The sequence below is a fragment of the Solanum lycopersicum genome, chromosome 2, assembly GCF_036512215.1.
Source record: "Solanum lycopersicum chromosome 2, SLM_r2.1".
Taxonomy (NCBI): Eukaryota; Viridiplantae; Streptophyta; class Magnoliopsida; order Solanales; family Solanaceae; genus Solanum; species Solanum lycopersicum.
Window position 1 is genome coordinate 31,934,317 of NC_090801.1, and position 21,820 is coordinate 31,956,136.

The following is a 21,820-nucleotide window of genomic DNA, read 5'->3' on the forward strand; positions in this document are numbered from 1 at the left end:
CCTTTAAATAACTTCAATAGTTGTTCAGACAACTGTAAAAGTTGTTGGCTAAAACAACTACATTGGCTAAATCATTAGCATAAAATAATTTTATACAGACTAAAAAGTTCTTTTGAGTTAATTTTAACTTCAAGCGGAATAAATGCAATGCAAAATAAAAAAAATTATACATATGATAATGATTTTCTTCTTTATGAAACCCTAGTTTTGATATTTTGAAATAGAAAAGAGAAGAAAATTTACTAAGAAGAAAACACAATAGAAATTATTGAATAATGATTTTAAAATTGAAAAAAATTGAATTTTTTTTCAACTTATCGTTCATTTGCTGTCCTAGTCGTTTGATTCTATTCTATTAATGAAAAACTCTTCAACATCTTTTTAAATTGGAATTTTATTAAAATTTTAAAAATATTATTTTGAGTCTTTAAGTTTTAAAAAATTAATAGTTTGATCCTTTTTTATTAATGTTAAAAATCAAGAAAATAGAGGGGGGAAAGGGACCCACTTGTCCCTTTTTAAAAAAAATTGAAAACTTAAGAGGCATTCTTACCTTATTTTGGCTAGGCTAGCACATTATTTTTTTCTCCCAATGTCATCTGCTGTTTCTTTGCTTTTCTGCTTCCCGTATTATCTTCTCCTTCACACATTTCCTTGTTTCCTTTTCAATTTATCATGGCAAATTCTTGAGCAAATGGATATGTAGTTTGATTCTGGTTGCTGCATCTTTGATATAGAAGAAGGGGGAAGAAAGCTATGTCGACTACATTGCCTCAAGAAGCTCGACGTTTTGGAGATCTAAGGGGGGTGCAATGGCGTATTGATTTGGGTATTTTGCCTTCTTCCCCTGATTCATCCATCCATGATCTTCGCCGCAGCACAGCCGATTGTCGTAGGAGGTATAAAAATTGTAAACTTTGCAATTTTCTTAATCCGGTCAGTTTATGTTTTTTTTCCTCTTCTTAGTTTCCTGAGTAGGCGTCCGCCGCGTTAGTTTGGATGTGATTTGGTTGAAGGGTAGAAGAAAAGATCATTTGAAGTTTAGAGTACAAAAAGGGTGTTTGGAAGTTGAAGTAGTAGCATCTATTTCACTCGGAAACCATCATTTCACTCGAATTACTCGTCAAACTTAGATTTCTCTATTTCAAGTTTGAAGTTGCTATAACAACCATATTGTAAAATATAAACTGTGATCATCTTAAAAAATTATGTACTTGTTTCATCTATTGATATTTTGGTAATACTGAACAGCCATGTGTTGCTTCCTTATCTTAAAAGGAAACAAAAACATAACAGTCTATGAGTTTTTTGGGTATTTCCCTGAATCAGATTGTGTTAACTTAGGTGTTAGGTGACTTATAACCACAGATAAGTATTGCCGTTTCACATGTTAGGCTGTCGTGTAGCTCATTTCCGAAAAACTTCGGTGGAGAAAGCTCGTTTTTTTTTTCTAGTACATCTTGGTGTGATACGTATTGTTTATGGATTTGGAAATTTCCGCATCAAGTTCAGTGAACAACAAAATCTACTGATATAGTCTGTTTGAGCATGTTGCTTATTTTAATTTTTGTTCTAATGGTTATTCCAGCATATGTTTTTAATTTTGTTACATGAAGCATTCTGGTTATAAAGATTAGCTTATGCATCTTTTAAGGTGTTTTTTGCTTTAATTCGGGTATGCTTCTTTGAGGCGGCAGCTTCTGATTGATCCACATGTTCCGAAAGATGGAAGTAATTCTCTTGATCTTGTCATGGACAATCCACTCTCACAAAATCCAGGTAACACGCCTGATAAAGTGATCTTCTCCCTTTTCCATATGTCCATAATGAAAAATATTCACTTTGGGCACCTTTCTGCATTTTACCTGTATCTTATTTTTTTACTAGAATAATCTTTAATCTTTTCATCCCTTTGGACATTTTTATTCACTACTGCAACTTGAAATGGTTCTTCCATTGAGCTTTGTTTTTAAATCCTGCTTCTTAATTAATCTGTCCTATTTCGGTTCCTTGGTTTAGAATTTAATCAGCCCTACTTCTGCCATTTGGGAAAAGACACTTTGGTGAGTCAGTAGCTTGTGGTGACCTTACCTATGCACTAATTGTGGGGTTTTCCTGCAGATAGCATGTGGAGTCGCTTCTTCAGGAATGCTGAATTGGAGAGAATGGTTGATCAGGATCTCTCTCGTCTATATCCTGAGCATGGTAACTACTTTCAAACACCTGGTTGTCAAGCCACATTGAGAAGAATATTGTTGCTTTGGTGTCTTAGACATCCAGAATTCGGCTACAGGCAAGGTGAATATAGTATTTCATGCCATTTGTAGCTCTGTTTCCTCTGTTTCCTTTTGATTAGGTGCCTTTACTTGTTTCAGTTGTTGTGCATGAAAGAATCTTTTTTTGATAAGTAGCTTAAAAAATTGTGCATTTGTAATTAGTCAATGGAGATCAAAGTCTTTCAAATAACATGCATGTTCTGAATCTTATCCCATACTCAAAATTTCCCATTATCAATCAAGACTCTGTGCTCTATTAGTTTGTCACTGATAGGAAAAAGAAAAAAGTGGCATCCTTTATGGTGTGTCTTTATCCAATGTTCTATGTTGTGTGCTGCTCCCTTTGATTTACATTTTGTGTAGCACCGTCTGATGCCTAATAGCCCATTTTGTCTTAAAGTGATTGCTTTGCTCTGACCTCTGTTTTTCTAAAGCTTTTTCCCGGGCACTTCTTTGGGTGAGGAAGATAAAAAATACTGCTGGAGGCCGCAAGGTTCGCTGGAGGAACATCCCAAGTTTTAGGCGAGGCCAGATGGGAATCTCCAATTCACATCACAAATATGACAAATGAAATCATAAATCTCAGTATTTTCAGCCTACAACTTAATCTTCGGTAGAACTTACTGAACATTAACTTTCTAAATATTGTTTCTCCATTAACCATCTCGGATTGAAGGTTCAGTATCTTTAGTTTGTAATCCACTATAATTCTAATTCTAGTTACTGGTGGGAAAGAAAACAAGAGAGACAAAGATGAGAACTTGAAGTGCAAGGTTGCCCAAGAGAAGAAGTAGTCGTGTTTTGTGGGGTGGAAACTAGCTGATTCATACTTGACGATAGAACATTCTCTGAAGAGTTAAAATAGTAGATTCTAGAAAATACTAATAATGACGCTGGTGGATGAAATGAATTATTTATCTTCGCTTCTCATTGGGTACTGTTCCTTACATGTAAAGAGTTTTCAAAATAAAAAATGAATAAACGGACAATTTATGGTTGTAGATGAAAATGGGCTTGGATGCCATTCTAAACAAAAAAAAAAAAAAGAGAGAGAGAACAAGAATCTTCTTGTTAAAAATAAAATGAACATAGATATTGAACCAAAATAAAATGAACATAGATATTCAAACCCTAGCAATCATGTGTCTAATTTAAAACCTCTTATGTACACGTGCACAAGTAAAACTTTTGAGAGAATGGCTCCTTTCTTCTTTTATATATGTGCATTTTTCTGTTTAAAATTGGCAAAAAGAAATAGTTCATGGGGCTTACACTCTGCGTCGTGAGAGATACTCCTTGCCTCGTGATAGATAAAACACTTCGGCGAATCCTTTCACCTTTTAAGCGCTGACAATGAAAAAGCTCCCCTCTTTTTGTATTCGCTTCGATCTGCTTAATCTAACATAACCTTGGAGTCCATATTAGCGACCGTGCCATGTGTCTTTTTTTTTTTTTTTCTTTTTTTTTTTTGGGGGGGGGGGGGAAGGGGGAAGAAGGTATATATGTCATGACTCATGTACCTTCTATTCTTATGATAATTGATCTTTTTTTGTCCTCTTCTATTCTTGTGATAATTGATCTTTTTTTGTCCTCTCAGTAAGATGATAAGCATTCTGCTTTTGGTTTGCAGGGATGCATGAACTGTTGGCCCCACTTCTCTATGTTCTTCAAGCTGATATTGAGCAGCTTTCTGAAGTGAGGAATCTTTATGACTTTGCTGACAAATTTGATGGTTTTTCATTTCATGAAAACGATTTTACATATAAATTTGATATCCGAAAATTTTCAGAATCTGAGGAAGAAGAAAATAGATCCGAAAGCAGTCCACTGAAAATTACTAGTTTAACTGAACTAGATCCCAAGATACAATGCATTGTTTTGCTGAATGATGCTTACTGTACTGAAGGTGAGCTTGGTATTCTTTTGTCCGAGAAGTTTATGGAACATGATGCATACTGTATGTTTGATGCTTTGATGAATGGGGCTAGCGGTGCAGTTGCTATGGCAGAGTTCTTCTCCCATTCACCATATGGTACTCCTCATGCTGGCTTTTCCCCTGTCGTTGAAGCTTCAGCAGCACTTTACCATTTGCTTTCACTTATTGATTCCTCTCTCCACAGCCACCTTGTCGAGCTAGGGGTTGAACCACAGTACTTTGCACTTCGTTGGTTACGAGTACTATTTGGGCGTGAATTTGCACTTGAAGACCTATTGATAATCTGGGATGAAATATTTGCATGTGAAAACAAGAAGATGGTGAAATCTTCTGAAATTGCTGCTGAGTCGAGCTGCAGTGTCTTGAATTCAAACAGAGGAACATTCATCTCAGCTTATGCAGTTACTATGATACTTCACTTGAGACCTTCACTACTTGCCACTGAAAATGCTACTGTGTGCCTTCAACGATTGCTAAATTTTCCAGATGACGCAATTGTAGAAAAACTGATAGCAAAGGCAAAATCCCTGCAGGCTTTGGCAACGGAGGTCAGCAATTCAACTCCCTTAGTTGGCCAAGGTGGAGACTATGGTAGAAGTAAGTCAAAAGTTGTGAGTGGTCATAGCAATTCAAATGATTTAAGCTCCCAAAGGACTCCTATAAATTTGGTACCAGAAAGCTATTGGGAAGAAAAGTGGAGAGTTATACACAAAGAAGAAGAGCACAAGCAAAATTGCATACAGAAACAAACTTCAAAGCAAAGAAAAGGTTGCTCTGAGTTGCATCATACTAGAACCGAGTCAGCTCCATCGCCATCTAAGGTTAATAATGGAAGAAAAGATCCCAAGTTATCGGTTAGGAAAAATTTATTGAAAGATATGCCTCAGAACCTTTGTTCGGATGAAGATGAAAATAATCATATTGGTGATGATAATGTACAGGAGAAAAACCCAGTTGCGGTAAATGTACAAGATGGTTACAGTAGAGATGATTTGACTTGCGCATCTGAGCAAATGTGGTCAAGCAGAAATGCTGCTAGTGTACAGAGTGCTTCTATTTTCTCAGATCCCCCAAGTCCTATACATGCTGGTGATCCTGAAAATAGATCTGAGAGTAGTGTTGCATCAAACTCATATGCAGATGAAACTAACGTTGATGCCAATAGAGGTGAGGTGTCTGGAACCAATCTGGGAAACTCACCTCTCCGAAGTTTGGATCCACCACAGCAGGCCTGTTCAAAATCTGAACCTAACGATGCCTCAGGAGGTAAATGTACAATAGGCTTGAAGGAACAGAGATCTGTTTCTGGTAAATTTCAGAGGTTATGGAAATTTGGACGAAATGCTGATGAGGAAACGTCTGATAGAAGTGGTCTTTGTGATTCCATAAAAGCTTGCAATGGTGGGAATAATCTGACCACTCCAGCTGGTTCTTCTACAGCTGATGCATCTCATAACTATGAAGTAATCAAAGAGGAAACTGTAGACCAAAATCTTATAGCTACATTGAGAAATCTGGGACAGTCTATGCACGAAAAAATCCAGGTTAGAGTGCTTTACTTTGTTACTTTATATGTAGTTATCTTATTGAATATTGGAATAAAATGATTCCAAATAGGGCTTAATGAATCATGACGATTCATTCAGTTGACTTCCACTAGCTTGGGATTCAAGTGAAGTTGTTATTTTTGTATATACTAGTCTCCCTTGGGAAGTAATTTTTAAGGAACTTGTTTTCCTAGAGAAAATGTTCTCCAAAATTTTGACCACAATGGAAAACATGTTTTCCTCCATACTGAACATACCTTTAGATAATAAATAATTTATCCATCCTTTCGATGGTTAGCATTCTCGAATTTTGTTGGAACATTCTTAACAAAATTTAATAATTTAACTATGTGGATTTAGCTCTTATAATTTTCTCAAGACATTCTGGAGCTTCAATTACGAAGCTGAACGAATTATATAATTTTTCTGTATATGAATTTACTAATTTCTTCTGTTTTAGTCAGACTTCATCTTTCCAAATTCGTGCATTTCATCTTAGCATGGTCTCTTTGTTCTTTTATCTTCTCCATTTCCCTTTATATTTTCCTTTTTGTGAAGTAAAGATGTTTTAAGATTCTATCTGATTATTGTTTATGCTTCCCAAAATAGAAATTTAGAGATGGACCTGGGGCCCAATATCAATGAGGCATGCATGCCTATTAGTTTCACAAAAGAACATTGTCCGACACCATCCATATAGCAAGATTTTCAAAGGGATAGGAGCTATGTGATATATTTATGGACTTGAAACATATTTGCACTCTGGTGATCTGTCAGATAAAATTAGGTTGGTTGTGTAGTACAATTAGTACTGGATTGTACAGACCTTTCATTTATTGCCTTAATAATAAAATAGTCAATGGGATAAAACTCATGACCGTGTTCTTTTTTTAATTAAAACAAAAGAGAGTAGAACTGGATTATTATTTTATATTTTGCAAAGTTAATGGAAAAACATGCACAAGGAAGCAAACACATGCACTCTCTATCTAGTTGTCTTTGTGGATGCACTAGTCCAAATGTATGGAAATAGTTGTGATAAATTTCTTGCCCAGTTTTAAGTATTTTTTGTGATTTCAATTGTTTGCAAGACCTGCAGCGCTTTGACTTGGTCCCGGTTCCTGTTGAAAGATAATTGTATTTACTCTAATAGAGAAAACCTGGTTCAATAGTTTATCTGGTCTATTTTTCAGTTCGTTTATTGCTGTTCATTTTTCCAGGTAATCGAGTCTGAATTCCTGCAAGCTCAGGGTCATGTTGGGACCTTCAAAAACGTCTCTAAGATTGATTTGGCTGGTCAAAGTCAAGGAACAGCGATGACAGCTCTTGAGGAGCTTTGGAAAATCAGCAACCTCTTATCCGAGATGTAAGGAGGGAATAGTCAGTCCAACATGTATATAGGTTAATATTATTAGTGTAATTTTTTGATAATGCTTTCAGTGCATCTCTAAACTTGTCCCCGATATCTCAACTATACACTTAAGTGATGGGATACCTCATTGTGGAATAACTTATTCTGGATAATTAATAATGATATAACTTGTTTTCAACCAAACGACCCCTTAAATTTTGCAGGACCTATTACCCCCATTCATGTTCCAACTTTTCTCCTAACACCCTGAGACCTATACTGTAAGATGAGACCCAGCAGTGGTAAACAAGCGTTGGCATGTCTTTAACCAGTCTTTGTTTTCAATTTTTTCACATCTCTTATGATCTCAATTCTCTTTTGTATGTGAAGTTTGTGTTGTGCTGCATCTCTCTGAAGTCTTATTAGTGTAGGCAAGTGGCAATAAAATTTATATGATTCTGGAAATTCCAAGTTCGACCCATGTTTTAGTTGACCAATTTTCTTCATCCTCTATGGCTGTCTTTTCCAGTGACAGTGTGGATGACAATAATGCTCTGCAATGCTGATAAATTATTCATATCCAGCAAGTTGACACTACTTTTATTGCACACCCTGAATTCTGTAAGTAAACATTTTCTCTCTTATCATTTTCTTTTATCAACTTTTCCCAATCATCAGAAACATAGCCTCAATCAATGTGTTGCAAACCCACTTCTACCTTAGCCGTGATGACATCTAACCATTCTCAAGTGGGGTCACAAGGAAGCGTTAATAGGATAATAAAGTAGATAAAAGTATGAGAGATATAGCACAAGTTTAAACCATAATCCAAGACCTATTGTAGGACGAGCATGACTCATGAGTGACAAAAAATATAAGGGTTCGAATGTCAAAAAGAGAAATATATCATGTGAGATACACAAATACTGTTTGGAAGAAAAGAGCAGTAACGTAAACCTCGACCCCACTGTGAACAAGGGTAGTAATTCATTACTGAACAATCGCCAAGTACCCTCTCGAAAAGTGTTGGCAGATTAAAATCTAAACAAGTGTTGTATGGGTAACGAAAGTACTCAGCAATATCATCAGCCCGTCTCCAACAAGGTAGGGGCGAGGATTTGTATAGTAAAGACTGATCACACCTATGCAGAGTATATATCGGAAATAACATAAAGTGGTATGCAGAAGCACAACATTTTAGATAAAATGAATCAATAAAAGTCCATGATTGATAAAGACTCGAACTTTAACCATAAGCCAACATTCTCAATCTGTGCACACCATAAAAAAAGGAAGGAACAAGATTGGGCGACTCAGGAGGAATGCGCATGCTATAACCATAGTAGTATTTGTGTAACACTGTACATTTGAAAAAATTATCTCATTAAGGTCAAAATCTTAACGTATCTCGGTCTGAGCAGAGCCTTTGATACTATTATAACACTACAAATTAATCTGATTTTTCCAATCAGTGTCTAGACTTACTTACAGGTAGTACAATACGTTCACTTGAAAAAGGAAGCAAGATAAATGTAGCGTTGTCAACTGATAAAAGCCTTCCGATAACATATACGATGTGTAAAAGGGTTTCGGAGTCCGAACATTCAACACAAGGGTTTTAGGCAAGTGGTACTGAATATTTAGCTTTAAAGATAGTCTTGGAAACACCAGGTAATTGCAAACCAAGAAACTATGACATTTGGTCAATAGATTAGACTAAAAACTGCTTAAGTTACATAACTAACAGTTATTAAGCAGTGAACAACAAAAAGATTCCACAAAAACCTATAGGTAAATCATTTCTTGTCCTTCCACAAAAACATTAGCCAGACGGGAAAATGCAGCTCTGCCTCCATGATCACATTTGGAGAGGATCTATTGGCACCAACTTAAGATGCTGTCCAGATATATACCTGCCCACCACTTGTAGCCCCTGCAAGCATTCCAACTTCTTTGCGATGTGCATCAAAACGGCATGGAATAGCAGTCATGTGCTTGCTTCTTAAGGTACAATGAAGTTTCTTGTCAGGTACTGAGATTGCATCAACTCCTCTTTGCATATTACCAATGTAGATGTAGGAATCATCCCAACCCCATATTCCTCTGCTTCCCCAAGTAAACATATTACAGAAAATAATGTTGTTAGTCTATGATGACAAAGCATGCACAAGTCTAGTGTAAATAATGACCATATTAAACTTTTGGAAATACTCACACAACAACTACCTATCTCAACCAGTAAAAAATTGAACTGATCACAAGTAAACATCTTTTTTTTATTATCAAAGTATTATCTCAAAAAGGAGGGATAAACTTATAGTAATTCTGTCCCATAAACTAGATGCTCAAAGTAGAAGAACTGATACACCTTATAGCAAATATCTCATTGTCACATCAATACAAAAAGTATAATAACTATGAACAATAGCTTCTATAACAAAAAAAACATCACCACATTTTGAACTTAGGGAAGCCGGTAATGTAACTCATATAAATCAAAATGAAAAAAAAATTGTTATCAAGGGATTAGTTGTACCTGAACGAGGAAATCCATCTGTTTGTGTGATTAGTATGGGAGATCATAGATGTATCTTCATAATTAGCGCCACTCAACACACCAACATTATTATCAATACTGCACGAAGCAAAAAACAGAAATAACAAGAAAAAGAATTAGCTATCTGCTACAGAGATGATGATAAAAGTAATCAAGGCACTTAAAATTTATGATGTAAAGCTTTTAGTTTTCTCAACTAACCACAATATAACCTATTAAGAATGGGAACGTAAATACCTTGTTGTGGCAAGACGCCTTCCTGAAGGTGAAAAGTAAGCCGAGTGTACTGCTCTTTTGTGGAAGACAGTTTGTAAAGATTTTGGTTTATGTGCACCAACTTTTCTCAAATCCCAAATGCATGCACTACCATCTGTAGAACTAGTAGCCATAATATTACAGTTCTCAGAGGTAAAATCTATTGTGTTGATCCTATCTTCATGCAAATTCCACAATGCTGAAGATTTTCCTGCCCTTAGATCCCAAATACCAAGTTCCCCCTTGCCTTCACCATAATATATGGACTTCACATCATGCGATCTCTGTGATATGGAAAATATGGGATGTTCACTCATATATGCCAAATCAAACATTTCCTTTTCAATGTCCATTACCCTGATTAATCCATCATAGCAAGAAGTGATCATCTGCAAAAAGAAAGGCAAGATTAATTCACACACACATATCAAGAGCTATTTGTCACTCATGACGCCTTATCCAAATCTGTAAAACCAAAATGCCTATTAGTCAAGAATCTCTTGCCATATTTTTCCTCTTAATGGTATTTGGTCAACATTCTAAAAATCTCATCCTAGCATAATCCAGGAAAGCAAGAGAGCAGTTACGATAATCATATAAAGACGAGCAATAAAAAGGTAAAATGCATAATCGAATAATCCACATCATAGAATACCAGCATAAACTTGTAAAGGTACTAAATACAGTTTGAACACAGATGCAGTTTTCTAAGTTTGTTTCCTTTCTAAAGCATGCAGTTACACCATATGAAAAGAAAAGGTCAACGTAAGAAGTAAAGGTATCAACTTTTGATAACACATTTGTTCTAATCACTGTATCTCAAAAGAATAACTCCTTTTATCTGATAACTGTATCTGGAAAGAAATGGCCATCTAAGTAAGAAAATTACAAGACTGCTAGCTATGTACAACACTCTTGAAACAAAATTAACCATACCTTTGACACAGAAAAAGGTTCCACAAGTATTCCTGAAACTGGCCCCGAATGAGGACGGTACAAAAAAATCACATCTCCATCCTCCTGTGGAGCATCAACATTCCAGAAACCTATATTGCCATATTTGTTCCCTACAGCAACCATTCGAACATTGTTGGTGGGAAAAAAACGCACATTTAATATTCTTCCTGGCACAACCCGTGCTATGTTGTCTGGTTCCAACCTCAACGATTCCAAATTAACTATACCAGAAGCCTTTTTTTTCCCTATCCTGTCACCTAAAACAGAATTTTTATCCATGTTCTCGTCGTCAAAACCCTTAATTGTTTCAATGAATTTCTTATTTGGGATATCAAAATCACCATCATACGCATCACTCATACTTATGGGAATAGGTTCTGAAGGTGAGTTTTTGTCAGTAGGTTGTGAGTTGTCATCAATATTCTCTTTTGGCCCACCGGCGGCAGAGGAATCCGGTGGAATACCTTGACTCCTGAGAGACCGCCGCAGCACAATCGGTGAGTTAGACTTTTGTTTCTTCTGTGTACTTCGCTGATGTGATTTGCCTTGAGCTCTGCCATGTCAACCAAATGGCTAATTTACTTACACTCACAAATATAACTATTTGCATAAAAACAAAATAAAAAGGATACAAAATTCACAAGAAACAAACATGAATATGGTATTCCTGGTTTCACTTTAATAATATTTTTGGGGAAGTACATCATTATTCTACTACATTTAACATATTATTATTTTAACTTTGAAACTTGTTCCCGGAAAAAATTTAAAAATGTTGGATCAGCAAACTCCGGCGGGCGGGCCGAAAGAGTAGAGTATAGTGAAAACAAGAGATTTGAAACGAACAAAAAAAATAGGGTTACCTTGGACGCTTTGTTTCAGAAGAAAGTTGAGAAATTCGTGACTGAATCTGAAGGGAGGCAAGCAATTCTTCATTGCGTTTTATATTCTCAATCCTCCGCCGTTCGTAATCCGTCAATTTCTTCGCCGACATTGCAATATTATTTTTTGGGGAAGGCAAGTAAGTTACTGGAGAACAATATATGGAGTATTTATTTACTCTGCCGCCACAAATATAATGGCGGGAAATAATCTCTAAATCTACGTGGTCCATTTCGTGGCCATGGATTTTTGGCACTATGACCAAGGACAAGTCTTAATTAATCAAACCATTATTCCTCTCTTATAAATTCAGTAATAAGTAGGGTGGATTCATCAATTTATTTAAGAAATTATTTTTTTGGAATCATCACACTAACATTTTTGGATTAATTTTTAGAAAAAAGCATAAAGTTGCCCTGGAATTTGTCAGATTAAATCACTTATACATTCAAACTATTATAATGATCTATTAGATAATTAAACTATTTAAAAATAACTTTTTTAACTCCTAATTTTATGTTGAAAATATTTTTTTTGAAAAAAAAGGTTTAGCACTAATAAAGTAAAAAAAATCAAAATCATCTTTCTATTACCACCTACAATCCATTTCCAATCCCTTTTTGGTTATTACCTTTCGTGATATTACATTTATATTTTACATTTATATTTTATACTTAAACATCTATAATTGATATACTTATAAATATTATAATTTATATTAAAAAATATATTTTTATATTTTAATATTATTATTTTGATTTTATTAATCGTCAACATAACTAAATAACCTAATTGAAAAATATTGAACCAAATTTATTTTAAATCTGATCTAATTGAACTTTTATAAAATACAAAAACAGAAAAATTCAGACCGAAGAAAATAGCAGGTTTGCGATGGACTCCGTGCCACGAACCTGCAACTGGCCGATTTTGATGCATTTTCGGTGAGTCTATAAATAAACAATATATTTTTTTTAATTTTAATTCTTGTATCGAGAGTTAAATGACTTGTGCAAGAATTTTCATCAACATTTTATACATTTTATGGTTTTTTTTTTACACTTTCTTATCTTTTAATACTTTAAATGAATTTTGAAAATTTAAACTGTGATAATCAAATTATGAGAGAACTAAATCTTACCTTTCTACGATAGTGGCGCTGATATGATTACTTAGTATTGAAACGTTGGATGAAGATTGATTATTACTAAAAGTTATTTTTGTGATTTTATTATTTCAATGCTTGATCATCATTAAATATAAATATTATATATTCTTCAACTTGGAAGAGGAATTGAGAGATATAATATGAAATATAAAAAGCAAGATTATTCTTTTTTAAAAATTAAAATTGATTTCTATATAGCCAGGATAGAGATATACCAAATTTACCTTGTTTAAGAAAGAGATGAGAGATAAGGATCCATAATTGGTTTAATCTATCCATGCCAAACCATGTAGTTAAATTATTAATTTTGATAGGTGGTTAGAGGTTTAAAAAACAATTATCACATTATTATTATTAACCACTAGATAGTTATTCGAATTCAAAAGTGGAAAAATACTTTGCATGAATTCATAATTAAGTCGTAGCCTTGGAATTTCTAAAGTCATTGACAAAAATTCCAAGTGAATTTGAATTGTTGATATTTAATTTTATTAATTTGTTCATTTTAGTTGTTAGTTAAACACACAATATTCAAACTCTTTTCACATAATTGAATTTAGTTATAGTTAAAAGGAAACTTAGATGTTTGCAAATCATAAATCCTTTGTTCGATAATTTAATTTGTAAAAGTTACTATATTACTTGTTTGATAACTTACATTATTTGTTATGTGCATTACATAAATCATAATCAGCTTATTAAGACAGATGATCGAAAAAGCCTCGTAAACTTGGAGTTTCTATTAAATCCACATTCATTATACTTGAATAATTAATGTAAGTATATTAAGTTAGGAGTTTCTATTAAATCCACATTCATTATACTTGAATAATTAATGTAAGTATATTAAGTTAGACAATTTATTTGGATTAAACGTGTATTCAAAATATAGCTCAAATTATTTTTATCCAATAAAATTTAAAGGATAGACTACATAAATTTCATTACTTTAGGTTCTAATTACTTAGATTTTCAATAGTTTTAAATATTACTTCCTCTATCATATTTCATACTTAGGATACATGCGTTTGAATCTGTGAGATACAAGTATATGTCGAATTTTAAAATTGAGATACGTATTTTATTTGTTTGAATTAATTGGTTATAACCTAATTTCTTAATATAAGGCGGAAATCAAGGAGTATATCTATTTTAATTAATTTCATTTTATTATTATTTGAATAATAAATTCATTGATATCATTTATAAAAGACAAAAATAATAAAATTCATTAATTTGATGTATCTATTATCAATATATGATGTATCAAACAAACAAAACACTTAGATACGTATCATACAAGTAGATTCATATGTACCATAGAAGTATCTAATATTAATTTTGTATATTTGTTATACGTGTCTAATATTAATTTCATGTATCTATTTATATGATAATATTAATTTCATGTATCTATTTATAAGATCTAATTTTAATTTCATGTATCTATTATTAATTCGATGTATCAAGTATCAATTTCATACATTATATTTAAAAGCATGTGTCTCGGATACATAACAATATTCATACTATTTTCTTAATTACGAGCCATTAAAATGGAGCAAACAATATAAAAACCCTACGATAAATTGAATAGAAAAAATCTAAAACATCGAATCAAATACATGATATGATTGAAAACAAATATACAATAGAAAAAACTAAAGATACTCTTACTTTATCACTTTAACTAATGCTAATTATGTAGAGTTTGATATGAATTTAGCACATGCAAAAGGAAATAAAAATGGTTAAGGAAGAAGGAATACGTGTGGGAATGAGAATGAGATACAATATTTTTTGTGATAGGGAAAGAAAACGTTTAATGAAGAAAAAGAAAAAGGGATAATGGTGGGATACGTGAGGTATGTGTTTGGGATTGGAAAGGGAAACAACTTAAAAGAATAAAAACAAAATTAATTTGAATTGGCAGTGTCCAACTAATTGAGGAGATGTAATTTTAAGATAATTATTCATTATCATATTTAAAGGGATTGTGTATCCGATTTAATTTTTTTATAAATATGATATATTTTTTTAAAAATGATATTCTATGTAATATTTTAAAAATAGAGATAAAATATGTATATGTGATAGTTAAGTATGGATAGATATGTATTTTATATAAATTCAAATACCTACATATATTACTTTACCAAACTTATTCAAAAATTGTCAACGTCATATAATATCTTCTCAACATAACACATCTTTTTATTAATACAAACAGAAGTCCATTTATGCATAAACAGAATCATCATCATCTTCATGATCCATCAACTTCCAATATCCATCATCTTGTTGTACCATTCCATTATTCTTCTCAACCCACCAACAAGTTGGTACACAATATTCATCCTTCAATGCATTTAAATGCTTATTAAGGAGCGAAATATCGCGTCCTACTTCAAGCTTAAATCCACCATTAGCCCCTTGATATCCAGCAACTCCATGCATATAAGCTTCTAAGCTATGCCAGCTTCTTATATCTCCAGGTACTTTTAAATACTTTGATTTTGTTGTATCAATACCTAGTTCAACTCCGATTTCTGAATAGTCTATCAAGGGATAATTTGGAATTATGTCAAGGCAATTTGTAACGCGTAAAATTCTAAGATTTTCTAGCTTAGAAAATGCATTTACAAAATTTGAATCTCCCACTCGTGGACTTGCAAATAAAATCGCTGTCACTAGACATCCTTTATTGAATCCATTCACAACTATGTCAATGGCGTTTAGCGTTCCAACTGCTGCCCCCATGCTATGCCCTGTAATTGTTATGCTCATTTTCTCACTTTTGTACTCTTCTACCAATCTCTTTACTTCCTCAACCACCTAATAACAAAATCATGTGAGCAATCAAACATGATCATAGATGAGAGTATTTAATATCATGAATATTTACCTGGTCTCTAACACTTGTGTTATTGAAAGGTGATCGTGGATCATCTGAAGTATAAATTGAGTACCAGCCTCGATGTATTTGAGGCTCAGTATTACCTCTAAAGATTTCGGGTGCTGAAACTTGAAAAAAATCAAGATCATTTACCCAATCCAATGTTTGAACTGTTCCTCTCCATGAAATAAGAATTTCTCTTCTTCCTAATGCTATTTTTCCCTCATCTGTACACACCGCGATGAAACCTATCCAATTTGATTCCTTGCTCCATGACTCCCTTGACAATGATTTTACTATAAACGCTTCAGGTACCTGGATGAATGGAATAATTAGAAAACCACTACTTATTTAATCTTCTTTTGAATTATTCAAAAATATATATAACCTGAATTGAAGATGTTGCGTATAAATATTTTGTTACGCGATACTTGAAGGGATTGTTGTGATCTTTGTCGAGTCCTACTTTTGTGAAGAAATTATTCCTGGAATATCGATTATTCCCTGCATTTTTGGAAGCCTTGTTAGAATTGAAGTTGTCATAACTTGCTTGAGCCATTTCTCCATAGTGAATAATATATCGACGTAGATTGTAGTCTAAAGGATCCATAAGGCCTTCCCAGTTGTTCTTTCCACTAAGAAGCATCCATCTTTTTGCTATACTACTATCTTTCTTCTCTGTGTTTTTCTTCATTTTTCTTTTGAACCAATTCCTCATTGAACCTTTTGATATAAGTGATATACACAGACTTTTAATATGAACCCTCAAGTTGGACACATATATACGTGAAATATTGTAGAAAATTATACCAAAGTCTGAACCATAATTTCATCAAGAACTTATTCTATGTTTTGTAGTTGCTTCTTTACTACTCCAAATTGAAATCGTTAAAATATAATACTTTTCTCTGTCTCAATTTACTGACTTATTTTTTTTAAGTAACCGTTTAGCTTTAAAATGTCTATTTTAGCTTTAATGAAATGATTTATAAATAAATATATTTCTTTCATTCATTATAGACCACAAATTTTATAAGTCTTTATTTCTTTTTTAAACTCCTGAATTAAACTACCAATAATATATTTGGAAAGGTGACGCTCCTTGTACTCAAAGCGGCAGCCGGCACCACTGTATCACTTAGCTTCTAAAATAGGAATGTCCTTGCTTTAAAGTTAAAATAATAAGAAAGCAATATATGGAATAAAGATAGTGCTTGCATGTTAGACAAGGAAACTACAAGATTCATGAGTATTATTATTGGCTCTAGTATTAGATGTTCCAAGAAATTGATATACTATATCATATACCGAGGTTTAAGTTTAATTAGGAATGTTAATGTGGCGAGTTGAGCTTTAATAAAAAAAATAGATATCTCAATAATTTAAGGCTATAGAAAGAATTTAATGTCGAAAAATTATATTATATATATATATTCATCAAAATCGATATTTATGATTGTATATATCCCCCGACGTAGAATTTTAGCTGAGTAGTGGCTGAAATTAATATTTAGCTTTAAATTTTGGTGGCTTATATACCCTAGAGGCCATAACTTACCTGCTACAAAAATAAAGATTTTATTTTTATTTTTATTTTTTGTATATAAAAATTTATAAGAATAAAAAGAGATAATTATTTATTATTATCTCTAAGTTAATACTATAATAATTTTTTTTTTAATTAAGGAATTCCTTTTCATCCTTAAACAAAAATTATAGAGAATTTTTTTAAAATGTCAATATTTTAACATTTAAGAGAGCTCATTAGCAACACTTTCAATATTTAGTAAAAATGTCAAATTTTTGTTTGTTACGTATCTTATTTATGTTTTTATTATTTGTTTTTATTTAAGGAATATAATTATTTAATAACAAAAGAGAAAAAATCAAGGGAGAGAATATTTCAAAAAAAGATAAGGATCACTTAATTTTCTCATAAGTTACATTTTCAAATAAAATTTAAACTTTGTTCTTTTTTTTTCTCCAGAATTTTTACCTATTTAAAATTATATTCATTACACAATATAATCTATTTATATTTATTATAGTTTTTTATTAATTTGTATTCATTCCAATAATGATGCCGGATGTATCTATATAGTCATTTAAGAAATATATTTGTATTCATATATTGTTTTCCCTATATAGTTATTTTTTTCTTCAAAAATCGTGTATGTATTCATTTCAATATGTATTTTATTTGTATTTCTATTTATTCTAGTTTTTATTTAGAATTTTGTATAATAATATATAAAATACAAAAAATTAGTATGATGAAAAAGTGAATAAAATATAAAATTGAAAAGAAATAATTGAATATTTGGTGTACTCATTCTTAAATAAAATGCATAACTAGTTGACATACCTTTAGAATAAATACAAATTAGAAAAAAATGTTAAATTCAGAAACAATGCAACATAATTTTTGAATGAATATAACTATTACTTGTAAAAATACATACTAACTAAAACAGTATCAAAATTCAATATATACTTCCAAATTTATGAATACAAAAAACAATAAAAATATGAAATACAAAAATAAATACTAACTGTGGTATATTGACATAACTATCATAAAAAAAAATACAAAATGAATTAAATATATGAAATACAATTCCAAATCTATGGATACAAATATAATAAAACAATGAAATACAAAAATACATACTATCATTTATTGTGGTTGTTACTATCATCTAACAACCACAATAACAACAACCAAGCCACCTACAACCAGATCTGACCAAACTTTTCATAATCCAATGCTTATTACAATTTCACACCCCAAATTGCTTGCAAATACAAGAATAATTTTGACACCAAAAGAGGTCAAATTACTCATTAGAGATATCAACATCTCCACTAATTTCTGATTTTTCTTTGCTTATTATGTTTAATTTTTTTTGCCCAATTTCATTTTTTATTTAGGGTAACAAAAAAAAAACAAGAAAGAAGTTGAAAAGGAGCAAGGAAAGGCAGAAAGATAGAAATTGAGGTCTGGGAGGGGAAGAAGAGGGAAAATGATGATTAAGAGGAAAAAAATAGGGATGGGTGGGGGAAAGAAGAAATAAGTGAAAGAAAAATGAAGATAAAGAATAATATGGTGTGGATAATAAAGAAATATAGGTTGGGGTTAGGGTGGCTGGAAAATAGGTAGTGTAGGGAAGAAGATAGAGGTAGAAGTTTTTTTAGTTTTTTTCCTTTTTGAATTTGTTTTTTTTTAAAAAATTTATAACTTAAAAGTAAAAGTTAAAATTTTAAATATCATGTTGACTTGCCTTTGCAGGTGTGTGACTACACTCTATTGCCAACTCATCTATTTTAATGCCACATAAGGATGGTCAATGGTCAGAGGGGTTTACTATGTTGTGTTATGTTGAGTATAAGGGTTCAACTGACAAAATGTTAAGTTGAAGAGTCCACAATACAAACTGATACAAGTATAAGGGTCTACCAGACCATTCCGCCTTATTTTAATAGCACTCCTTATTATCATAGCATAAACTTCTTATATCTAAGAACCATGTCTTTTAATGGTGCAAATATAATTTATGAGCAAATTATATTATCTTTGCTGATACCCACCTCGAAGTGAAATGTTATCAATGTTGTACTGAAGGCGAGGCCTCTTACAACTAGCGTAATGTCTTCTGCCTATCTGTATTCTAAGAATGTTCTCTTGCCCTAGGTGTTCGTCATGGTAGCGGTAAAGGTTTGTTGGAGCCTGGTCGAGAAGTTCAGATGTTCATCATGAGGGACAAGCAGTGGAAGAGGAAAGTTTCGTCATGGATATAGGTTTCTTAATCCTAAGGAAACAAGAGATCTAAAATCTTTGTAAGTCCTAAACATGCCTGCTCCACAGCCCTCACATGACTCACAATCTGGTAAGAGGTAGACCTCTCCAACGCCAATCGAAGTGGCAAGGCCAACACTCTGATGAACCTCTAACTCAACTCTCGATCTAAAGGAAACAATGTGGGCTAAGCCCCGTCCACTCAAGAAATCCAACACATAGTCAGAAACAGACGATGAACACTGTTGGGGACCACTCAAATTCTGCTCTAAGTAGCATCGACTGCACCAAGAACTGCACCTGTCTGTGGTGCACCATAGAAGAAGTTTGGACCTCCTACAAGTGAATATCGAGGAACCGAGGTAGTCAATGATCCTATTGAAGCTTGGACTGCCCTTTGATTCTCTGAATGCCGAAGAATGCATCTGAGCTCAAGCTTCAAGCGCGACTGAGGCTTTTTAGTTCAAACACATGCTAAAAATGTGGTAGGATATGCTGATACTGTCCGTCGAATCTTTCATGCAATAGAGTTTAATCGAAGCTAAAACACAAGATAAGAAGCCAAGAACATAATTTCCTTATAATTCCCTATAGTCCCTTGAAGATAGAATAAAAACATCTCCGCACCGATCTGTAGGACTCTACTAAACATTTTCCCTCATACCAAGGATGCCAGACAATCTAGAGCTCTGATACCAACTTGTCACGACCTGATTCCTTGAGTTATGATGAAAACTATTATTACTCACCAATAGGTAAGCCAATTCGTAACCCATAATATTAATTAATGAGTATGAGGATAGAAACAAACGAAAACAATAATCTAAACAACAGAATAAGATAAAAGTGGAAGCAAACCCAAAATATATATAAAAGATCCCTCCCAAAACCTGGAAGTCACAAGTACAGAGTTGTTCTAACTAAAGAGTACAAGTACCTAAGTAGACCAAAAGCAAAGCTTGTCTCAAAATATAAAAAACTAGCTATACAATATATAGGAGACAAAAAAGTCAAGAACGCCAAGTGCTCACACTCGCCTCCAATCCACAAAGCTGCCATCTCGAATGATTATCGATGGTATATGGTACTAGGACCTACATCACAAAATAAATACAGAGTATAACATGAGTACCAAGACAATGGTACTCAGCAGACATCATAGACCTACTGAAAAAAGGTAAAAACAATATGAAGATATAATCTAGACACAAAAAGGGGTCAAAGTAGAATTTAAAGAAAAGCGCACAAGCATATTAGAAATGAGGACTAAGTACAACTAAATAAATCTAATTGGACTTCATAAGTCTAGAAGATATACTCATAACAAGTTTAAATAAAACACGAACAAACCCCCACAAGCCCGATCAATATACATAATAGCTAACTACTAAGATTGAAGCACAGTGAATGGGGCCAGCAAGCCAACCAATAAGCTCTCAGAGGCGTCAGCTTCCCAACAAGCAAGAGTAAACCCGGAGGCGTCAATAGAACCAAAGAGAGGCTGCCTAGCCAACCATTAACCTCCCAGGGACGTCAGCCTTCTTGATAGCAAGAGGAAAATCGGAGGCGTCAATAATACCGTGTCTTTGACTGTGAAGGATCATTTGACCCAAAGATTAATAATGCTGGGATTAGTAATGCAGGGATTAATAGTACAAAGATTTTTCATGCATGGATTATTTTTACCAAGTGTTTGGTTCATCGTTTCCCACCTCATCTTGTCTTTGGATTAAACTATATAAAAAACTCCTTTCCAGTTATACCCTTGAATTATTATGCAATTAGAGTAATGTAAATAATTGTCGGACAATAATTTTTTTTTTGGCCTTCTAACTAGTTATGAAAAGAACAATTTTCTTGTCATGTTTCCTTTTTTTACTTAAATTATTTGAGAATAAATAATTGTCATCTTAGTAAATTGATCACTTACAAATGTCAATTTTCAATTTAAAAAACGATAAACAATCAACTTTAAAATTGAAAAGACGGTAAACAATGATAAAACTAAATAAATCATCTACATTTTCGCATAAAATTGTAAGTTGTAACTTAAATATGTATTCAATTTTATAAATTGTTCAAAATACAAAATATTAGAAAACCGCACAAACATTTTAATTATTTTGTTTATTTCTTGATTTTATGTTTTATGGTTGTGCTAGTAAGTTTATTTAAATAAATAAGCTTACAAATTATTTA

General features: G+C 32.7%; 3 protein-coding genes across 7 annotated transcripts; 1 reads left to right on the forward strand and 2 right to left on the reverse strand.

The window, feature by feature from the left end:
* Positions 1-549: 549 nt before the first annotated feature.
* LOC101261558 (uncharacterized) lies at positions 550-7,314 on the forward strand. 5 transcript variants are annotated; one of them, XM_069293252.1, is made up of 5 exons: positions 550-898; positions 1,675-1,779; positions 2,122-2,298; positions 3,907-5,756; positions 6,980-7,314. In XM_069293252.1, the coding sequence occupies exons 1-5, from the start codon at positions 757-759 to the stop codon at positions 7,127-7,129; spliced, it is 2,424 nt and encodes an 807-aa protein (XP_069149353.1). In that variant the 5' UTR covers positions 550-756; the 3' UTR covers positions 7,130-7,314. The 5 variants fall into 5 exon arrangements, with proteins under 5 accessions (XP_069149353.1, XP_025884944.2, XP_025884943.2 ...); XM_026029159.2 differs by having other exon boundaries at positions 759-899; positions 1,698-1,779; XM_026029158.2 differs by having other exon boundaries at positions 761-899; positions 1,655-1,779.
* A 1,412-nt stretch (positions 7,315-8,726) lies between these two features.
* On the reverse strand, positions 8,727-11,945 carry LOC101261863 (uncharacterized). The gene is made up of 5 exons (XM_004231441.5): positions 11,743-11,945; positions 10,859-11,432; positions 9,905-10,311; positions 9,647-9,745; positions 8,727-9,213 (listed from the first exon to the last, which is right to left on the reverse strand). Exons 1-5 carry the CDS (start codon positions 11,871-11,873, stop codon positions 9,000-9,002), a joined length of 1,425 nt encoding a protein of 474 aa, XP_004231489.2. The 5' UTR covers positions 11,874-11,945; the 3' UTR covers positions 8,727-8,999.
* A 3,145-nt stretch (positions 11,946-15,090) lies between these two features.
* On the reverse strand, positions 15,091-16,634 carry LOC101262157 (phospholipase A1-II 1). Its single transcript, XM_004231442.5, has 3 exons — positions 16,214-16,634; positions 15,835-16,140; positions 15,091-15,764 (listed from the first exon to the last, which is right to left on the reverse strand). The coding sequence occupies exons 1-3, from the start codon at positions 16,541-16,543 to the stop codon at positions 15,168-15,170; spliced, it is 1,233 nt and encodes a 410-aa protein (XP_004231490.1). The 5' UTR covers positions 16,544-16,634; the 3' UTR covers positions 15,091-15,167.
* Between the last annotated feature and the right edge of the window lie 5,186 nt (positions 16,635-21,820).

Bases quoted from the DNA above. Each gene is read 5' to 3' on its own strand.
- LOC101261863 (XM_004231441.5), bottom strand. From the start codon at position 11,873: ATGTCGGCGAAGAAATTGACGGATTACGAACGGCGGAGGATTGAGAAT. The intron at 11,433-11,742 runs GTAACCCTATTT...TTGACATGGCAG, and splicing joins TCTGAAACAAAGCGTCCAAG to AGCTCAAGGCAAATCACATC. The intron at 10,312-10,858 runs GTATGGTTAATT...TTCTTTTTGCAG, and splicing joins AACCTTTTTCTGTGTCAAAG to ATGATCACTTCTTGCTATGA.
- LOC101262157 (XM_004231442.5), bottom strand. From the start codon at position 16,543: ATGAGGAATTGGTTCAAAAGAAAAATGAAGAAAAACACAGAGAAGAAA. The intron at 16,141-16,213 runs GTTATATATATT...CCATTCATCCAG, and splicing joins ACGCAACATCTTCAATTCAG to GTACCTGAAGCGTTTATAGT. The intron at 15,765-15,834 runs GTAAATATTCAT...TTTTGTTATTAG, and splicing joins ACACAAGTGTTAGAGACCAG to GTGGTTGAGGAAGTAAAGAG.
- LOC101261558 (XM_069293252.1), top strand. From the start codon at position 757: ATGTCGACTACATTGCCTCAAGAAGCTCGACGTTTTGGAGATCTAAGG. The intron at 1,780-2,121 runs GTAACACGCCTG...GTTTTCCTGCAG, and splicing joins TCCACTCTCACAAAATCCAG to ATAGCATGTGGAGTCGCTTC. The intron at 5,757-6,979 runs GTTAGAGTGCTT...TCATTTTTCCAG, and splicing joins CTATGCACGAAAAAATCCAG to GTAATCGAGTCTGAATTCCT.